We start from the raw sequence: 18,957 nt of genomic DNA, 5'->3' as shown, positions 1-18,957 counted from the left end.
TTCATTGTTAAAAGGCAGTAGATCATCTTTAACGTAACGTCGACCTTGTCAGAATATGATAGTGATCAATGAATAAAAATTTATAAAACCAAAAATATCTATTAACAATTTTATTAGTCCGTAAAAAAAACTAGCAAACACTCTTAAACCCATTTAGAAAAATGATGAAATATTTAATTAGAAAGGCTAGAAAGACAGACACAAACTCTACATGCAAACTGAAAAACGTGAAAATAACCATGAATGAATAATTTAAGTTTCTAAAACACAAACAAACACAACTCATCCGACAACAATGCACTAACAAAACTTGATTGACAATTTACAAATATTATTAAAAAATTAAACAAATAAGTAGAGAAAGAACGTTATTCATTTTTTACCAAATCACTTAGTTATTTTATTAACAAATCTATCAACTGCTCTTTTGGTCCTGAGCAAAAACAGGTAATCGAAAATGATGGTGATAGAAAAAACCAAGAAGCCGGCAATCTCGTAGATGAATCTCGGGGCGAAAATCTTCCAAACCATGAGGTGTCGTCTATGGATGGTAACGCATAGCATCATGGCAAGCACCTGCAGTTTGAGAGGTGAAATGAGAATTAATTGATCGTTGTATTCATCATAAAATTTATCTATGTGATGCTATTACAATGCGGATTTCAACAATATAACAATAAACGTGTTACAAAAACAAATTATTTAAAAATATAACAAGTAACGTTATATAACAATAAACTTAAATCATTGAAGCAACGGGTAAATGTGTTAACAACTTCTGAATATTTTCATCATCATACAATTGAACGACCTTCAGAGACAGAAAGAGGATTGCCTTGAAACATAGCTGATGAAATAAGGATCTGGTCTTTTCATTATCATCGTTAAGTACATACTCCCCTTTGATATTATCCGCATGACCATCATTGCTGGTAGCATCACTACCAGATGAATTCCTCACTGTTGCATCCGTAACACTCTCTACTTCGCTCTGTTTCTTGGAGCCTGCTCTGGAACCAGTTGCATTATTGGTGAGAGGCCAATATATGAAAAGTGGTAAAGATAGGGCCACGATGATATGAGGCGCAAACGTATTGAAATAGAGTATGAGAGATATCAGAAGGTGCGGGTTGTTGTCACCTTCAAGTATGTAATAGACCGAATCCCATTTTATGGAAGAAATGGTAGGGTGGTGACCTACTGAATAGAAATGCTGAGATGCTAGAAGCAGTAGCGCAATGATCATGTCTGTTGGAACATTTCCTGTTAAAATTATAATGAAAAACGTTCAAACAAACTATGGAATGAGCATTGTTTAAAACGAAAATCTTAATTTAAAACATTTAAAACAATAAAACATACGAGAGAGAGAGAGAGAAATATGACAAAAAAAAACAACAACAGATATGCAACGTACATAAGTTAACATACCATAAAGACACTTTCCTGCAAGTTGACATCTGTATGAATGGATGTTGAGCATAAGAAAGATAATGAGCAGTAACAAGAAAACACTAGGTGCTGTTTGGAACCCCAAAATCATCATCAGAAGTAAGGAAGAAATAATTAGGAGAATAATAAGAGGTGAAGAATAAACCGTGGCAAGTCCATATAAATAAATGTTGTACTTCTCTTCCTCATCTTTCTCTCGGTTCAGCCATTGAGATTTTAAGTGGTTGTACAACAATGGAACGATATTATTGGAACTGTTGGATGTCAGTATCAAGTTATTTAAGACGTTCAGATTCATAGCGTCACGCTCCTCTTTGAGATGAGATCTCTTTACACAGAACAAACACAATGGAAAGCACATGAGGGCAGCTCCACTAAGTAAAACTAGAAAACATATAGCGCTTGCAATCTTCGTGTAAAAATGAAATAAATTTTTTTGATTGACGTTTGATATGGAGAGAGATATCAGCAACCAGTGCAATGATATCAAGATAGAAATGAAAAATAAGATGTACCGACCAATGACAGCTGCCGGAGACCATCCATTCAAACTGCCATCCTTACACAACCATCTGTAAACTGAATAAGTTAAGAGGGCAATGGCAATAAAGGCAAGAACTAATTTATTTCTAACTATCATCGACAATGCAACTTTATCATCAGCTAGCAATTTGAACGAATATAAATCTTTGCAGTTGGTCTGTTCCTCTCTGCAGCTTTGAAATGTTTGAGAAAAAAAAATAGAAAGATTGATGAGGAATGATTGTAGAACTAAATAGAGCATGGGACGCTTCCAAATTATTTTCATATCTGAATATATAACCGGGAATTTCTTAAACATGCTGGACGTTGCTTTTGGGAGATTGTTTCTACACTGAGATGATAAACATTTGTAAATGGAGTAAAATAACTGGAAATAAATGATACTTTGAAGTAAAAATTGAGTTGTCAGATTTTCATAAACTACAAAACTATTTGAAAAAAAAGAAACCAAGTAAACAGTCCACAAAGTTAAGCAGAACAACTGTTCAATGGAAAGAGAATGAAATAAAAATCTTGAAAATTTACTGAAAACTTTATAAGCTGAATAGAGGAGGATGCCAACAAGATAGAGAACCAACACAAAACCCACCAGGTACCTGTAAAATGAATTTACAAGGAAGAAACCAATGGTTAAAACAATAAATATTGAGGCTTTCCAATTAGATAAAGATTGTGACTCACAAAGAACATAACTCAAATTTAAAAGCACAGTTAATATTATGAACAAAATCCCAATGAACATTAAAGTTGTATCAAATTTAGCCCATTGTTCTTTCAAAACATTTCGTACTGATGTCATAAACTTCAATAAATTCTTGATCAATTTTTTCATTTTAGCGTTATCAATTACATGATGTTTGCTCCTGATACTTTCAATAAAATAGAAACAGTCAGCTTTTAATTTTTCATAAGAAATTAACAATTCCTGCAATTTTGGTGATGACCCTGAAATGTTTAAATACTTTTCAACATAATCTGCTATCTGCTCTGCATTGGCATATAGAACCACGAGAGCTTGAAATTCGGTGCTTGATGATGCATGCTTGCTGTCATCAGACAAATTATCATCCTCAGATGGAAACAATTCAGGAATGACAATGCCTAAATTCTGATAGGGAATGGGTAGGCCCAGCAATAATGAGAAGGTGGGCACTAGATCGACTTGAGAAATAGTTGATATCTCTATAGCACGTCCCTGAATAAAAAATTATATTTATTACAAATGCAATCTATTAAAAAACCTATATCAGATCAAAAAATTAACTAAAAATTTAAAAAAATCAAACATCTGTAGTTGCGTTTAAGCATAACTGCCATTTGTCTACTTAGCTTAAAGTTTCATGCCTTTAAATGATGTGCCACAGTTTATTAATAAAGAAAAAACTGAAGCATTGTTGTTCTATTACAAACTAAATGACTACATAACACATTTTTAAAAATTTATAAAAGTACATAAATATAAGATATAAGATACATATAGATATACATTTTAAAATTAGTCACCTTATTTTGGTGACGACTAAATGGCAGTTTGCTGTAAACAAAGAGACCAGCATCAACCTCTTCATCACTATCTCCTCCATGGTCTCCTGTCTTTGTCATCCCATGATCACCCATCACAAACAGTATTGTATCATTATTCAAACTTTCAGTTATATTTCTATTAGATATATTTAACTTAATTTAATAACAATAATTTTTTGGATCACTATTAAAATCTGTAAGTATATAAACTTAAACAATTATCTAAAATAATCTAACAAAAGAATGGAATTATAAATTAAATCAATTTTTCAAATAAAATTTAAAATATAATATAACCTGATGAAATTATCCATCTGAATGAGTTTTTCCTTCATTTTGATGTGATGAGGACCGAATGTGTGACCACAGTGATCAATGCCCAACATGTGACCAACCAACAGAGTCCAGTTTGTGAAACGAATTAGTCTATCAAAGTTTTCTATCACCCCATTGTCAACTGTATCCAAGTCTTTCACATTGAATGATGGAAATGAATGAACATCACTGAACCGATTAGGAAACAGACCCATCCATGTGTCATCCCCAACAAAAGCTATTGATTTGTTATTGTGAACTAACTGATCTATGAAATTGTCTTCAGTTATTTCTTCTTTATTAAAGTTGGATCCAGCATCAACAAATGTAGGCAAACTACCAGTTGTCAAACCTTTCAATCTTTGCAAAGTTGTAGTTGGCGGGTCGGCCACAAATTTGAAAAGTTTAGCATTATTTGGCTGGCTTTTTAATAGAGAATTCACATGGTTGAAATTGTTCTGATATGGTAAATTTAATTTTACTTCTGAGCTATCATTAAAAGTTAAAAAATCATATCGCAAAGCATCAATTATGAGTAGAACCGCCTTTGAAAACTTGCCACTATTACCGCAATGTGACTTTAAAAATGAAGATGTTCCAGGTGACCATGATGATGAACACTTGCTGGTCTCCTCAACTACTGTCCTTCTCAGTAAGAAACCACTCGTGAAAATTAAGATGCCGATTATGTAGAGAGAAGTTATGACAAAAAAGTTAACCAGCAAATTCATAACGATTTTTTAAAAAAGAAGATTTTAAAATTTTAACTTTTTAACTTTTTGGTTGTGAATGTTAAATTTGAATTAATTAAAACGTCGGTAACGACAGACGCAAAACATTTTCTAAAAGTGCATTCCTGTTAAAAACATTTATTCAATGGGAATGCAACAAAATTTCTCTATTTAAAATGTCGAAGGTTGAAACAAGACATAACTTACAGTAAGTAGTACATTGGCTGATCTAGTGTGGTTCAAGAAACACAAAAATGCATTTATCACCATCTTTATAAGGTGAAGAAAATGACATAGATCATATAACTATAATCTTCATCTCTCGCTGGAGTAAGTTCCATGGGCCAAGTACAAATTCTGTCCGGGTAATTCTCTGTCGTTTGGAAGGTGATGGTATTGAGCAAGTCAGTGGTGTGTGTCAAGCGATGGATGGTCTGCGAAAAGAGACTGGATGTCAGTAGAGAAGATTTCTAAAGCAGGGATACACACACATACATTATAACAATACATTCACTTGTCCGCTGTTGTTGTCCCATGTTTGTCTTCAACTTCCTTCTATTTCCTTATTCCTTATCTAACGACTTAACTTATCTAAGTAATTGATTTCTATTATTGCTACTTCTCACTTATTGATTGTTGTGTGTTTGTTTATGTTTCACATCGCCATCACACACACACACACACCAACAAAACAAACGCACATCCAAACATTACACACATCCAAACGATACACTCAATCAAACGTGTATATTACACGTACATTGGTAAGAGTTGCGCGGTTATATAGATTTGCGCGATTATGTAGAGTTATAGAGTTGCACGGTTATATACAGTTATATAGAGCTGCGAGGTTATATATAGTTGCGCAGTTATATAAAGTTGCGCGGTTACATTGAGTTGCGTGGTTATATAGATCGGGATATAAATTACTATTAAAGTTATCATTCAAAATATTATACAAAGTAGTCAAATCTCTGATACTATAAAATTTTGTGGATAAATTTAAAAACTTCAGCCTTTCATTATATTTCATACCATGACATTCATACAACAATTTAGTAACTTTTCTGAACTCCCTCAATTTTCCCAATCAAACCAATTTGCCACGGTGACCATCGAGCAGAAGCATAATCTAATTTAGATCTAGCCATAGATTTATATAAAATCAAAAATGAAAATTTATCCAAACCAAAAAAATGAGATTGAATTAAATCTATTATTTGATAACCGATGTTATTTCAATTATTAAATTAGAAATTTATTGAATTCTTCTCAGCAGATTATCTGCTGTCTGATTATAATTATAATGTAAATAAATTGCTCTTCTAATTTTAAACATGAGATTAAGACGGCCGATTTTGGTTGCCTCTTGGCGGTTGCGGTGCGGATAATGAGTAGTACGAATGCGAGGGGTTGCGGTTTTAAAAAATCTTATCTGCATGGGGCTCTAATAGACGGGAGAAAGAGAGAGAGAAACGAAGGTAGAAACATCAGTAGATGTGAATATGTGATAAAAAGCAAAAACGATTACTCACACATGAACGATTTCTCGCAAACTAAAATAACCCCAGTTTTGCTGCACGGTCGTCAGAGTATAAATTTTGCAATGCAAACACGTTTCACTAAAAAATCGACACAGCGAATGTGTATATACACGTTTATATTTATTAATAAATAGATACAGACACATGCGTATATTATACACACACGCAAAAACACACGTATGAACATGTGGGCTCTCATAAATGTTATTTTTTTATAACAGCCATCTTTCATGCAAATTAAAAGCATAAAATGCTAAATATACATATACATATATATATATATATATATATATATATATATATATATATTTATATATATATGTATATAAAGACACCACGACCATAAAAATAAAATTTTTTAAATTTAAATGAATAAAAAACCTACATTGATAAATAATTTAAAAAAAAACTCTAAATAATAGAATCTCAACACCACAGTAACAACAACAGCCAACGTAAAATCATATCTACGAATTAGCGTCATACGTAATAAGTAATCGACGACATGAAAACAACGAACTTATGTACACATAAATGCATGACACGGACATGGGATATGCATTGACATTTAGACTGAATGTAACGACGACGATTCAATCGAGCAACAAGCGCAGACTAAAATTGGAAGTTTTTCCGTGAGCTAAAAACGTAAAAATGCATCTAAAAACAGGTGCGTCAGGAGATAGCTTAACATTGATTCAAAAATTTGTTTCATTTTTTTTATTTTTAATATTTGGAAAGGCTATCAGCACATCCAGGTCTGAAATTAACGCGTTGGTGGAATGTGTTAACCTCAATGATGAATTCATTAATAAACATCTGTTATTATCATAACATCTTTACAACAAATAATTTTTCTTTAGTAAGCCAAGGTCAACCAAACTGAGCACTGCAACAACCAAAAAAAATAATGATATACAAATTAGACAAAACCATAACAAACAAGCATACAATGTTTTTTTACACATAACAAAACATGAATATGAAAAAACCAACACTAACATGATTATATCTCCAGATACAAAATATTCAAAAGTTATCATTCAATTTAACTGTAACGTGATCAAACCACACTAGCAGAATAGCATACAATGCACACATACAAAGATACAAACATATATCAGGATACCAGGGTATAAAGTACACATGTTAATGAGTAATTATTACATACATACGTATATATTTCAACTGAAGCTCAAACATAACTACGAACGCATACAACGTTAAGTCTCAGACATGGAAAGGAGTTTGTCAACTGAAAAAATTGCACACTGCATGTACGATACAAACAAACAGACATATACTCGCACGTATGCCTCTATGTATGTACGTTTGTATATGCACGCGCAATATCATACGGATGTGTGAATGTATACAGAAACTTGTAAATAAAATTGACATTCAAAAATAATAAATTTAGCACTGAATAATGAATATAAAACATAAACTCATTATTTACCATTCAATATTTAAATTATTAAATACAAATTATTAAATTTATCTTTAAAAAAAAAACAATATAAAAGTAAAATAACTGATGTCTCTCTGTTTCTATGTACATGTCTATGTTATCCAAATAAACCCTGGGTTCAGTTTGTTTCTTAAATGCTAAGTAATTAATGAATGGATGATTGAATGGATGGATGAATGAATGAATGAATGAATGATTGATTGAATGAATGAAACACTTTTTTAAATAGTTCACTGGGTGAACTCATAATAAAATCAATAAAGTGAAACAGAAAAAAATAAACAAGTTAATTAAATATTTAAATTATATTGTGAAAATTATATTTTTTAAATTGAAATATACATAAATTAATGTTCCAGCAGAGGAGCAAATTGATTAAATAAAACTATGACAACAAGCCGATATACACCCGCACACAAACAAACACAAATACGTATGTATATGTACGTACGTTTGTATGTATGTATATATATATATATATATATATATATATATATATATATATATATGTGTGTGTGTGTGTGTGTGTGTGTGTGTGTGTGTGTGTGCGCGCGCGCATTAATAACAGTTTAATGGATATGATCATCAACATACTTGCAGATGTCCTGCTAATTAAGTTAGGACATGCACGCAAACAAGAATGCGTTAATCCAATCATGAATGCGTCATCATATGCACACCCACACATCATAATAAATATTTATACAACATAATTATGTTAAAAGTAAGAGATGATGAAAGTAACAAACGAATGAAAGTAATTAAATTCAGCTGTAGTGTCCAAACATATTAGAGAGATCTGCAAAATCGTTATTCGTTGTGTCCATTAAACTACCATAGACATCGGATAACATTTCTTTGGGATAATGTTGTTGTTGCTGCTGCTGCTGCTGTAATTGTTGTAGCTGCTGTTGCTGTAATGTTGCACTCGACGATGACGTAGATGACGACCGAACTTGTTCGTTCGTCGTTGCTGTGGCTTGTTGCTGTTCAGATTGAGCGAAGTTGTTGTTATTGTTGCTCCAGTGTGTCGCTGGCCAAGTGGCGGCGCTGTTGTTGTTGCTAGCGTTGCCATGATAACCACCGTTTGTTGTGATGTTGCCGTTACGAATTGATGCTTGAACGTTGTTGTTGTTGTTGTTGGGTGTTGAGGATGAGCTGCTCATCTGCGTATAACAGTGGCTGGCCCCTGCATTTTCAAACGGTTTCATCATTACATCAACATCATCATCCTCGTCATCATCATCATTATTAGTAGCGGCGACAAAAACTTCACGTTATTTGAAATTAAAGTTCATTAATCTTATAACTAATTATCGGTGCTAATAGCATTTGTGAGAAGTACCTTAGCTATTAAATTTATCATCATAACGTTTGCTCTCTGCACTGATCATTTTAAATATTTTCAAACAACCTTCTCATGAAAATTGCAAAAGTTATAAAAGAGAAATGGGACGAGACCTTGTGAATCATCAGAGTTGTTGTTGTTGTTGGTCAAGAGGTGACCGTACTCTGATGGGATATTGGAGTTGTATGCCGAGTTTTCCTGTTTGTGAATTGGTATTTATTAAACTAAATTATCTGACATCTACTCACTTATTCTGGATGATAAATACATCAGCCAAGATAATGTAATCTAGCAAAACAAATTAAACCATTTAAAATTTTATCAAACATTATCCTATTTTCAAGAAAAAAGAACATTGCGACTTCAAAATCATGAGCCTGACAATGAAAATTCTCTTCACCAAAATTAACGCATATAATGTACTGAAGCATTTCTGTTAGGTGACCTGTCTTGAGTAGCCGCTAGGAGGAGCAGTCTTCATCGGCCAGACATTAGTGATGTTGTTGTCAGTGGCGATGTTGGAATGGTGAGATGATGATGAGGAACTTGAGGGTAGATATTTGATGGCTGATGGTCTTTGGTTGTATGCATTGTACGTGTCAGTCGAAGCTGCTAATTTTTAAAAAAAATGGAAAATTTTTTAAAATTTATTTAACTTCATCTCATTAAGTTGTTCATTTAAAGATAAAAAATGATAAGACTAACAGAAGTTCTGTGAAGTAAGCATGTGGTTGTAGACATCTCCATAAAGATGGTTGCCCGGAGTTTGAATGACACTTGTTCCCTGTCCGGACTCCATACCATACGAGGCAAACTGATCTGTTGACACTGTTTCCAGGGCACCAGCCTGTCCCAGTGTGGCTGACGTCGTTTCCGAGTGACTTGATGGGGTTCTGTTTCGGAAAGTTACAAGTATTGATCCATTTCAAATGTCTTGATAATAAAAAAAATAGCAAGTGAGAGCATAGAATTGCACACAAGAATATAATAATGAACAATTATTCATTTAAATTACTATAAAAAAAACCAATAAAACAAATAAATCTATGCAGGTCTTTTCAGAGTAACCGAAAAGTGTATTTGTTGCAAGCAAACAACCGTCAATCAGAACTAAAAATCAAAACAAACCCAGCATGCAGATATTAAAAATAACAAGATAATTAGGAAACAATTACTTAGCATTGCTGTTTGTGCATACGATATACTCGATGTCTTCTGTGTAAGGATTGATGAAACAATGGCACGACGTCCTCAACCAAACCCAATCCTGGGTCTTGGAACGAAATCGATACATCACCGAAACCATCTGACCTTTCAGTTTCAGCACTGCATAGTTTGTCAAGTTATTTAGGATTTATTTATTTCTACACACCTTTAAGCACCAATCGTGAATAATGATTAGCTTTAGAATGATTTGGTTGCATATCATAAACTACCAACGTAATATGTAATAAACTAAAAACACTTTACATCTACAATAAAGAAATTTTTAAAATGACATGAAGTTTTTAACAGAAGGCTGCAAAAAAAGTGCTTCCTCTAACGTTTATGGCCAATTGATGGTGGTCTGCAAAGGCATGTCATTCAATATTATGCTCTATGGGCTCTAAGCACCAACTAAGTTATGAACCAAAAAACTCCCCACAGTAACCAACCAATCATTATAGAACCAATCACTCAATCACCAAAACGTTCAACCATTCATTGCAAGCCACGTGTCTACAAACCCTGATCAAATGTTTCTCTCATGTGTTCGAGGTCTTCTGGGTGGTAGTAGTCATAAACAGATCTGCCTAACAACTCCTGTGGTTGATAGCCCAGCAATGTCGTCACTCTGAACGATGAAATGATAGGGTAGATTAATAAATTTCATAAATTTATTTGTTTATCTCAATAATTAATAATAGAACAGTCCTGGGCATAACAATATGATCATAAAATTTTAAATTCAAGTTCTGTTAAAAAGATCTACCTAAAACTGAGTGCAAAAATTATCAAGAAAAATATTCTACAATTAAGTGAAGAGCAAGAGAGAGAAAGAGAGAGAGGCCCAACCTCTGATCAACGAATGAGAACTTGCCATCGATGTTGTGTCTCGATATGAACTGTGGATTGGCTCCTCCTCCTTGCAGATCAGATGTGTCAGGTGTGCTCGTGACCTGTTCAAAACAAATCATCATCATCATCATTAAAATGTAAAACCAAACAAAGCATTCTGATATTTATATAATGGCACCATTATCTAATAAAAATCAAACCTTTCCATTTTATATGTTCCCTGGCATCATTACATTATAATATAAAATATCATTATTACCCACCACCAAAGCACTCATCACATTAGATCATTACAACATCCTCCTCCTCATCATCATCATCATCATCGTCCTCACCTGCAGCCTGCCAATAGCCACAAGACACTGACTGGTGTTGTGGTGTTCATCCACACCTGCATCTACCTGGGCACCTGTAACATTGATTCACACAGGTAAGCATCGTTAATAATTAGACCAAATAAACACAGTTAATAAACGTTATGATGAAACAGCACAAATTGAAAAAATTACAAAAAAAAACTTTCCCCTATCCCAGATTAAGTGGCACTAACCGGCAGGAGGCCAGTTCTTAACATATCCGGTGACGTGCACAACAGCATAGTGGTGTCCATCATGACTCGGACCCAGTGAATTACGTTGTCTCAGTCGAACGGCATGGGATGTCGACATAGTGGAGCCATCTATCAGAGTGTTCCCGATTCGCATTCGTACTATGAAGCCACGACGCGACCCCAGACACAACCTCATGGAAGCTGTTCAAAATGAGATGATTCAATGATGGAGGTGCAGTAGAAACTGAGTAAATATAACAAAATGATTGTGATAACATTAAATCAAAACATCATAATGGATACTTTTTACAGATGTTCTTAATGAAAATAGCAATGATGATAGAATGATGAGATGGCAATGTAGGTGACAGTAGAAATAAAACTAACATTGGTGGCCCTCCTTCTTAACTGTTCCAGCTGTTGATGTTGAAATTAAATAAATTTACATCATCAATATCTTTAACATAAAAATCTGTCATTAAAATTACGTTTGGTTTTTCAAACAGTTAGCATAATAAAATTATTGAACCCAGAACAGAATCATATTACTTTAAAAATTCAACTTCAATTAACAGTCATCATCATCATCATCATCATCTTCTCCCTCCACATTCACACCGCTCCCACCATGACTACATACTCTTAAGATCAAGTATCCTCCCTGAGTTCTGCATATCATTGTTGGCCAGCTGCTCCCTCAACTTCTCAATATCATCAGGGTGAACCAGGTCATACAAACTGTGGCCATACCAATCAGACTGTAAGTGTACAAATTTTAAAATATGCCTTTATTTTCATATATTGTTGTCACTTTTATTTATGCTTATTTACATATTATTTACACAATTTAATTTACATATATGTAAATATCATATGTACATATTATGCGGAAATGAATGCAAAGCTGACAATATTGCAGAGCCATAAAATTTGAAAGATATATGATGCTTGCATGATGTGGGATGGGAAAAAACGGTAAAAAAGAAAAGGAGACAAAAAAAACTTCACAGAATATATAGATACTAACTAATAAGTACTAGAAGATACTAACTAATAAGTACTAGATAGAAAAACATAGGTACAAGTTGCAACATTTCAAGTTAATCATACATAATCCACTATCTACAAAAGTGCCTTATTGGGCAGAGCAATGACAGTCAAAAATCCTGTGATCCTTTCAAAGTAGTAAGGAGGAAAAAGTCCCTTTCTACTTCTGCTACTTTTACATTCAAAGTTATTAAATGGTGAAAAATATGTGATGCCACATGACCCATTTCTAAGGTAACAGCGCAAGTTAAACAAACAAAAAAATGGAGAATTAAATAATACTAGTGACCTGAACGTGGTTGAGTACTGGAGTTACTGAATCAGATACATAAATGATGCAGCCTGTATCACACTGTGAAACAAACAGGAATCCGTCTGTTGCCTGTATGTGAATGTGTATATTTGTATCTGTGTATACGTTTGTGTGTGTTTGTAGATAGTTTGGTATGAATGAAGTGAAATCAACATGGACAAAATTTAGAATAAAATAACTTTTGTGACCCAGAGTTATTTTGTGACCAACTTTACTTGCTTTTGTAATTAAAATTACTTCTTTTATATCGTCATTAGAATATAACAAATAGTTATAAAATAAATCTTACTCAAATGTTATTACATTTGTCCTATTTTTCAAATTTTTGCAAACATTTTATCGTTGAGTGATTGATTGACTGACTAATTGATTGACTGACTGACCTCGAGAACAAGATGCTTAAGCTCCTGGTCTGTGAGGAATGACGGTTTGTACGCTGCATCATTACGACATGTGTTGGGGCCTGAATAATAATAATAATAACAATTATAATAATAATAATAACAACAACAACAATAATAATAATCATTATCATTGTGATCATCCTTATTGCAGTTATCAAGATCAAATTGTTATTTCATCATTCCAGCACTGTAATATGTCATCATCGTATCATTATTACAGCATTTTATTAAACATAAGCATCATTAATATCTTTCTTCATCAACTACATTCCAATCTAATACAAAGGCAGCATTAGCAATGCGTAGATGTATAACAATATCTTGAAACTGTATCAACAATTTAAATTTATAAAAAAAAAAAATACATACAGGTTGATTTCCAAACTATATCTTCATGAAAAAATAATGAAGAAACATTAATAAAGCATAAAAAACTGGTCAAACAGAATTCAATATTACATCGATAAATTACAAAAATTTTAAAAAGCCAAAACTTAAAACCTCTTAAGGTCTTCATGTGAGAAATTGCCATCCTCAGTATGGTCAACTTGTCAGGTTTTCGAGCCAGGGTGCTACAAGTTGGAACCATGTCACAGAGTTCATTCATGTACGTTGTCATCTTGTTCCTTCGTCGACGCTCTATCTCGCAATGGCTCTCCCTATTGGACAGTCAATTGTAATATTGATAACAAAAAGGTAATGTTATTTTAACTGCAGGTAGATTTGTCAAAGACAAATAGGATAAATGAAAAAATGTTGATCTTAATAATGGTGACAATATGAAAATGATATTAAATTTAATGAAGTGAAATTGACAAATATTAATGATTAACAAACAATTTAATTCTATTTTTAAAGATTTGAAAAAATTTAAGAAAGATTGAATCTTCTATCTATGAAAAAATCACGTCAATGGGTTCTTAGAAGACCTGGCAATTCGATTCTTGTCTCTGTCCTGGCTATAAGATGAGCAGCCTTCTTCCTTGCTACTGAGTGTTAAGAATTAATGTAATAATCAATCATTTTTTCATCAATTCAGCACAATTAATAAGTGCTTCAACACACTAATTTGAAGCAAGGGTCTTTATTTCATCATATCTTACAAAACATCTATTCAAATTCCAAGACAACGTTAATGGGATAAATCAACATTAAATAATATTAGGATTGGAAAATTGTAAAACAAATTTACTAATTATCTTCAGTGTCTGGGCTGAAACTGTCCTCATTATCATCAGAGCTAAACCAATGTTTAATATTACATTAATTAATGTTATCTAAACAAATAACAATTCAAACATATAATTATTGCATGAAGATTTGACTAAAATAAAAAATATGAAAAAAAATTGTACAAAATGAAACTAACTCGCATGTGGTGCTGACAACCTTTCTTTTTCTTGTGCCATCATCCCCTAGGCCAGCTACATGTGAATAAATAAAGATTAAATATTCAATTTAACTTGAAATTTTAAATTTATTTAATTCAATTTTAAAATTAAACAAAAACTGGTGTTTTCGTTAAAACTTTTAACTTATTCCAATATATTTATTTTTCAATTTAAATTAACTCAATAAATTTTTATTAAAATTTACATTAATAATTAAATTAATGCTAATATCACTTGGACTTGATCTTGTTAAAAGTTGTTAACTGACATGACAACATTTCATTATTAAAATTTATAAAATAATTGATATATGGCCGAATATAAGCTGCCATAGAAAAAACTTATTTCATTAAAAAAAAAGAATGAACGAGTTATGAAATTGTAACTTCCTAGAATCAAATCTAACTAAATCATAAATCTAAAATTTAGTTTTTTGGGAAGTAGTCCTGACTTGTGGGCTTCCTTATAGAATTTCATGAATAATCCTAAACAAATGTTTTCAAAATTCGAAATCGAATAATGAAAAAAACTCACAATTGCTGCCTGACGAGTGGGAATACGTGGACGATATCATATTCATCCGGAATTCTTAATTTTTTAGCAATTTTTATTATTATTGAGTGAAAAAAAATACTCCACTCTGTGTAAATAAATTTTATGAAAAACTATAAATCAGAAATGATTTCATTTAGCGACATCTGTCCTGATGTGATTTTGTAATGGCCATTCTTTTGTTACCCTTTTAATGGTGTTAAATGTGTTATCCGCAGGTAATTTGTAAAAAAATTTTTGTTAAATTATCTTTCTGATTAGGGCTAAAATGTAATATTTCTTGTCCCTACCTCCATCAGTCTTGCGTATTCTAAACTAAATCATATTTCGTTAATATCAATCAATTAGTTTATAAAGCGTTATTTCGGCGTTGTTCAACAGCGCTCCGCAATGACAGATGGGTCTTGAGATCCGCTCTAAACTTCGTATGGGTTGTATTATTCTGCTGTTCAATTATATTAATTTTATATTTAATAAAGGTATATATAATACTAATTTTGCCGAATTCATCAACAATCATTAATAAATCAACAGAATTTAACTTTAAATCCTCAAAACTTAGTCCTTTAGTAACAAACTGACTGACAGCATTTTGCTAGGCTTGCTTAATCAATCCTACAGACTAAATTATGCGTTTGCAAAAGTCCAACTATAAAACGCAGAGTTGGTGCGGCATGCAAGGAGAGAAGCAGAGCATACAAAAATAAAGAGATCAAAATGGTTGACAAAGACGGTAAGGCAAAATACAAGTATTAAATGAACATGAAATGTAAAAACCAATATCAAATTTAAATTCCTACGTGTAATTCATTGGCATTTGTGACTCGACGAAATCCGTCATTCGATTCAATCTTGCGCCGTACCAAACCAAATGTGTTTTATTTTAAATTAAGACAAATCATAGAATTTTGAATTTGGGATGCATCAGGTATTGTTACTCTTAAGTCTTAACGTTTCATTCGGAAGCAGGAGAGGCATTGACGTTCGTTGATCATTATATTTTATACGGAAAATCACCAAGTGGCATATATTGGATGCGGTCGATATTTAAAAAAGTAAATTCTACGTCAAGTTCGAGCATCATAGATTAATTCGGTCGAACTTTTGACCATTTACCACTGCATCTCTCGTCAATCCCCTAACTATTATGATCGCACATATCCATGTGGAAGCATGACAGTGTCAACGAGACGTAAATTTCAATCTTATTATTTTTACAGAACTAATAAAAAAATTAATTATAAACAAGTGAAAACACATTTTATTTGCCCTATGTCATTTAAGTCCACATTTTAACAAGAGAAATATAGAACGGTAGGTATACTCTGACAGCGTAATGATAAAATCGAACATTGCCAAAAAGTAAATAATCTAAAAAATTTGGCGTAAAAATTTAAACAAAAAAATTTGATTTCAAATTGTTTAATATAAAATTTTGCGAAAATAATTACTAGATTATAAATTCTATGAAACATGACATCAGAATGTTTCAAAAATAATTATCCAGATGATAAAGTTGAATAAGAAACAATAAAGATACAGATAGATTAACAGCTCTATAACATAAAACAAAATTGTAAATAAATTACACAGAGATTTATAAAGATAACGGCAACAATAATAATAATAACTAGAATAGCAATAACAAACATTATTTACATAGAAACAATAATCAATAACTAAGAAATCAGAATACTTCATCAATGACATTCACGTGACTATTGTTAACAACTCTATTAAAACAATTATTATTGTTAATATTACTGCTAATATTTTCACTGCTATTCATATTAACGGACTGTTCAATGATTGGATGTGACCTCGACATGTGCATGTGTAAATTTTCTTTCCTTGTGTAGGCCCTGGGACAGAGGGGGCAAACATAGGGCCTCTCACCAGTATGCTGTCTCTGGTGTCGTTCCATGCTTGCCTTCTGGGTGTAGGTGCATCCACAGTAGGGACAGGGAACCCTCTGATGCATCTGACCACAATGAGTTTTGAAAGCTTCAACCCCACCAGGAATGTACTCTAAACAGATCTCACATGTGAAGCATCTGTTGAGATCGAGAGTTTTTACATACCTTTTGTAACGACGACGACCTGGTCGTTTGACCGGCACGTTGTAATTATTGTCAAGGTTAGAGTCATCGTTTTCAAAGAAATCTTCAGAATCTGAAACAATTTGAATGGTAGCCATGTTTTGAAAGTTGTCTTGGCCTGAACTTTTTGAAATGTTATTTGCACTAATAAACATAGAGCTTTGGTTGAATGAGTTTTTCAGGTTTTGAATGGTTGATGCAGGTTGAATGTTATTGTGAAGATGATTTTCAGTTAACAATGAATTGAAAAATGGTTCAATGAGTGTAGCATTCTCATTAGAATCAATAACATCATTGTCAATTGCATCATCATCATTATTACTATGATTCTGATTATCATCTTCATCAAAAGATTTGGAGTGATTCATACTTGTAGAAAACAACTTTTTCAGCATCCCAGGGCAATGCAAACTGTGCTTTTGAAATGAATCAAAATTGTTAAAACAAGTGAAGCAGACAGTGCACTGTAGATGTTCATTTCTCTTCACATGAGAGAATGTATGAGAATCCCTGAGTGTGTTGTGATTGAAAGTTTCACTGCAGTATAAACAATGATGAACGCCATGAAATGTAGAGGAATGAAAATCTAAAGTAGAAAAATCTGAAAATCTGATGGAGCAAACTGAGCATTGTGAGGTTTCTTCCTGCTCATCATCACTTTCAACTATGAACTCTGTTGACAATTTTTGTTCAATTTTTGAACTACTTTCCATTTGGGATGATGATGAAGATAGAGTGCCATCATTTAATAAACCATTTGCTGAGTGTTTTGTTGTTGGATGTTGGTATTTAGTGGTATTGCTTTTTGAACTTATTGGAAACATGGCAACACTATTAATAATATTAATGTCATTATCATCTGAGAATTTTTGCCTCTTGCTATGAAATATTTGATAATGGTCAAGGTATTCATTCTCAGAGTGAAAACCCAAGTTGCAAGAGTTAGTCATGCAGAAGCAGATGGTATCATGTTTTGCATTGTGCTCTTTCATTAGATGCTTTATAAGTGATCTCTTTGAAATATTTGATACTAGTGAACATGTACCACATGAATATGAATGCACATGATCTGTAGTTGAATTTGAGATATTAACTTCATTGGATTCAACTTTAACTTCAATGTCATTTTTGCTGATGTTGTCTGACTTCCTCTTTTCACAAAGCTTTTGATGAGGTAGATTGTCATCAACAAAACCTTTCTCTTCAGTTTCATTGTCTTTATCAATGTTATCATTATTCAAATCATCAGATAGTTGGTCAAAAGTCAAAACAGGTTTCACCCCACTGTTGCTTTTAATAGTTTCATGGATTTTAAAAACTGTATCAATTGGTTCAGAGTTAATTGTGATGCAGATGATTCCATCCAGCAGAAACTCTACTGCTTCCCCAACAAAATTTCGACAGTAGTGTATCAGAGTTTCTTTTATTAATACTTCAACAGAATATTTATCCATTTTTTATATAAAAACGATGTTTTACTTAATTTTATTAACGTTTTTAGACTTTAAATAAATTTTCAAATCTTAAAAATTATAGTGCTGGAAAAAATCAGTTTTTAATAGTTTTTAAAATTTAGGTTTTTTTTTACAATTAGATTATTAGAATTATATATATT

At 32.4% G+C, this 18,957-nt stretch overlaps 3 protein-coding genes across 3 annotated transcripts; all 3 read right to left on the bottom strand.

Annotated features, from left to right (window-relative positions):
* Positions 1–396: 396 nt before the first annotated feature.
* On the bottom strand, positions 397–4,529 carry HELRODRAFT_130545 (hypothetical protein; the record flags this gene model as incomplete). The annotated part of the gene is made up of 5 exons (XM_009016183.1): positions 397–576; positions 812–1,263; positions 2,689–3,175; positions 3,499–3,655; positions 3,817–4,529. Coding segments are annotated over 5 exons (1,989 nt in total), but the record flags the coding sequence as incomplete, so codon positions are not given.
* Positions 4,530–10,099: 5,570 nt separating this feature from the next.
* On the bottom strand, positions 10,100–13,961 carry HELRODRAFT_110615 (hypothetical protein; the record flags this gene model as incomplete). Its single annotated transcript, XM_009016182.1, has 10 exons — positions 13,802–13,961; positions 13,280–13,359; positions 12,873–12,965; positions 12,177–12,294; positions 11,924–11,953; positions 11,537–11,737; positions 11,322–11,395; positions 10,984–11,087; positions 10,656–10,762; positions 10,100–10,254 (listed from the first exon to the last, which is right to left on the bottom strand). The coding sequence occupies exons 1-10, from the start codon at positions 13,917–13,919 to the stop codon at positions 10,100–10,102; spliced, it is 1,080 nt and encodes a 359-aa protein (XP_009014430.1). The 5' UTR covers positions 13,920–13,961.
* Positions 13,962–17,053: 3,092 nt separating this feature from the next.
* Positions 17,054–17,242, bottom strand: HELRODRAFT_147388 (hypothetical protein; the record flags this gene model as incomplete). Its single annotated transcript, XM_009016181.1, has 1 exon — positions 17,054–17,242. A coding segment is annotated over one exon (189 nt), but the record flags the coding sequence as incomplete, so codon positions are not given.
* Positions 17,243–18,957: the final 1,715 nt, after the last annotated feature.

This window comes from Helobdella robusta (genome assembly GCF_000326865.2).
Source record: "Helobdella robusta unplaced genomic scaffold HELROscaffold_17, whole genome shotgun sequence".
Taxonomy (NCBI): domain Eukaryota; kingdom Metazoa; phylum Annelida; class Clitellata; order Rhynchobdellida; family Glossiphoniidae; genus Helobdella; species Helobdella robusta.
The sequence above is the reverse complement of the archived record's forward strand: the minus strand, read 5'-3'. Positions and strand labels throughout refer to the sequence as shown.